This window comes from Leptosomus discolor, unplaced genomic scaffold (genome assembly GCF_034619465.1).
Source record: "Leptosomus discolor isolate bLepDis1 unplaced genomic scaffold, bLepDis1.hap2 HAP2_SCAFFOLD_35, whole genome shotgun sequence".
Classification (NCBI taxonomy): domain Eukaryota; kingdom Metazoa; phylum Chordata; class Aves; order Leptosomiformes; family Leptosomidae; genus Leptosomus; species Leptosomus discolor.
In genome coordinates this window covers 987,298-990,251 of record NW_028237764.1, presented here as the reverse complement: position 1 = coordinate 990,251, position 2,954 = coordinate 987,298, and the positions used below count along the sequence as shown (strand labels likewise).

The 2,954-nt window shown below is 52.3% G+C and overlaps 1 protein-coding gene across 1 annotated transcript; it reads right to left on the bottom strand.

Moving 5' to 3' along the window:
- Positions 1-2,027: 2,027 nt before the first annotated feature.
- Positions 2,028-2,954, bottom strand: LOC147412923 (olfactory receptor 14C36-like). The gene has a single exon (XM_086480799.1). It carries the CDS (start codon positions 2,952-2,954, stop codon positions 2,028-2,030), a length of 927 nt encoding a protein of 308 aa, XP_086336925.1.

Below are 2,954 nucleotides of genomic sequence, written 5' to 3'. Positions count from 1 at the left end.
AGCCTTGCCTTGATTTGTCTACTCCCTTTGCATCCCTTTCCTCCTTTCCACCCTGTTCCTTCTTCATGTTCTTTCATTAAATGCAGCTTTTGCAAGATCTGGACAGGGAAGTAAGCAAGACTGTTCTTTAAGGCCCTCAGATTTATCCATTTTCTTCCTTTTTTCTCACCTATCAATCACCAGGTAGTCCATTTAATACAATCACCTCTAAAAAAGAAAGTCAAGTTTCTTTTCTCCATGTGACAAACCCCAGTCTTTCAGGCTCAAGGATTCTGTTCTTTCCTCTCTTTAGAACCCGTGCTGCAGCAAGCAACCCCTGTTAGATTTCCAAACGTTCCTGCAGCTCTTGGCCAAGCTTGCCTAACCCTGCAATCCCGTGGATGCTGGTGTTTGTAGTCTTTCCCTAGGCGTGAAGTGTGGGTGATGGTGGACAGGCCATCAGCATCCTCTGAGAGCTGGTGGTTTGGATTGCTGTTTCTAGGGAAAATGCCCCAAAGAAAAGGCTTGGAGAATCACACTGTTAGATCTGGCTTCATTCTTCTGGGATGTTCTGAGCACTCCAGCCTGCAGGGTCTGCGCTTCCCAGTATTCCTTGTTATCTACTTTGTGGTCCTCACCGGGAATAGTGGGATTGCACTCATCACAATTGTGGACTCAAACCTCCACTGCTCCACATATTTCTTCCTGAGGAACTTGTCCACCCTGGAGATCTGCTACACGTCAGTCCCTCTGCCTCTCTCATGACTTGCCCTCGGTTGTGGTTGGGAGGACCAGCATCATTGTGCAAGTGGTGGCCAACCAGTAGCCGTAACACTCTGTGGACTTCTTCCTGGGGAATGTGTCCTCTCTGGAGACCAGCTACAGATCTCCCACCCTGTCCTGGCTGCTGCTCAGGTTTCTGAGCGGGAACAGCACCATCTGTGCTCACAGTGGTGTTACAGCATTTCCCGCCCCTTTTGCATGCGCTGCGTGGTCCTTGCTGGGAGCCAAACCCTGCCAGCAGCACTGGGCTGTGTGCCACCCACTGCTCTCTGCAAGACCCATGAGCTGGAAGGTGTGTCTCCAGCAGGCAGCTCCACCTTGGCGAGGGGCATTGCTGTCATCTGCAGGAATCGTTTCATTCTTGTCCCTGATACAGTTTGGTGGCCCTGGGGGTACCGGGCCGCTGCTGTGATTTCACCCCGTTGCTGGAGGGCTCCTGCAGTTACACTGTGACACTCCGGCTCTTTGCTTCCATAACCCGCTTTTTAGGTCCAGCTCTCCCCGTCCTGCCCGTGCTGGCATCCTGGGTGTGCGTCAGAGCTGCCACCCTTGGGCAAATCTACTGCCCAGCGCAGGCAGGCAGAAGGCCTCTCCAACTCTTTGTCTCCCCTCACTAGTGTCACTGTTTTCAACAACACTCTGATCCTGATCCATGTGATGCTCACAACAGCCCTCCTGGGATAGTCAGACAAACCCCACTTTCTACAACATCCTCACATCCCTGCTCAATGCCTTCACCATGATCACAAAGTTTAGTGTTAAGTGGGGTTCTGAGAAACGCTCAGGAAAGCTGTGAGCTGCCCAGAGAGCCACATGGCAGCTCTGTGACCAAGCTGCCAGAGCACTCAGGCCTTACACCACCACAGGGGCTCAGGAGGAGAACGTGGAAGCGAAAAGAGAGTAGCTCTGCAAAGACCAAGTGCTGGTGCTCCCTGGCAGTCCTGCCATGCCAGGACTCTTTTCTCTTCAACCTCTCCACACTGGAACTGTCCCTGCAACTCTAAAAAGACCTTCGGGGAAGGATTTCAGGTGAAAAAAGTCACTGAAGGGCCCTTTATTTCATTTAAGCACACAGAGAACTCCGGTCTTCATTCACACAGCAACTCAGTCAGAAAAGAAAACCAGCCAGTAAATGAGAAAAAGGATGACAACATGATCACAGATAACTAAAACACCACCAACAATAAAAAGTGCAAAAGACAGGCTGGGCAGGCAATGTGCTACAGTATAAATGCTATGCAGGAGAAGATGGGCAGTTTATTGCTTCAGAAAAAGCATCCAGTCATCAGTTTCAATAGGGCATCTTTGATTTCATTGTTCCTCATGCTGTAGATGAGGGGGTTCACTGCTGGAGGCACCACCGAGTACAGAACTGCCACCACCAGATCCAGGGATGGAAAGCAAATGGAGGGGGGCTTCAGGTGAGCAAACACGGCAGTGCTGATGAACAGGGAGACCACGGCCAGGTGAGGGAGGCAGGTGGAAAAGGCTTTGTGGCGTCCCTGCTCCGAGGGGATCCTCAGCACGGCCCTGAAGATCTGCATGTAGGACACCACAATGAACACAAAACAAACCCAGAGCAAACAGACACCAACCACAAGTAGCCCAGCCTCCCTGAGGTAGGTGTCTGAGCAGGAGAGCTTGAGGATCTGGGGGATTTCACAGAAGAACTGGTCCAGAGCATTGCCCTGGCAGAGGGGCAGTGAAAATGTATTGGCCGTGTGCAGCAGAGCATTGAGAAACCCACTGCCCCAGGCAGCTGCTGCCATGTGGACACAAGCTCTGCTGCCCAGGAGGGTCCCGTAGTGCAGGGGTTTGCAGATGGCAACGTAGCGGTCGTAGGCCATGACTGTGAGAACAGAAAACTCTGATGAGATCACCAAGACTAACAGAAAGACCTGAGCAGCACATCCTGAGTAGGAGATGGCCCTGGTGTCCCACAGGGCATTGGCCATGGCTTTGGGGAGAGTGGTGGAGAGGGAGCCCAGGTCAAGAACAGCGAGGTTGAGGAGGAAGAAGTACATGGGGGTGTGAAGGTGGTGGTCAAAGGCTATGGTGGTGATGATGAGTCCGTTGGCCAGGAGGGCAGCCAGGTAGATGCCCAGGAAGACCCAGAAGGTCAAGAGCTGCAACTCCCACGTGTCTGCAAATGGCAGGAGGAGGAACTGCGTGATGGAGCTGCTGTTGGACAT

Bases quoted from the DNA above. Each gene is read 5' to 3' on its own strand.
- LOC147412923 (XM_086480799.1), bottom strand. From the start codon at position 2,954: ATGTCCAACAGCAGCTCCATCACGCAGTTCCTCCTCCTGCCATTTGCA.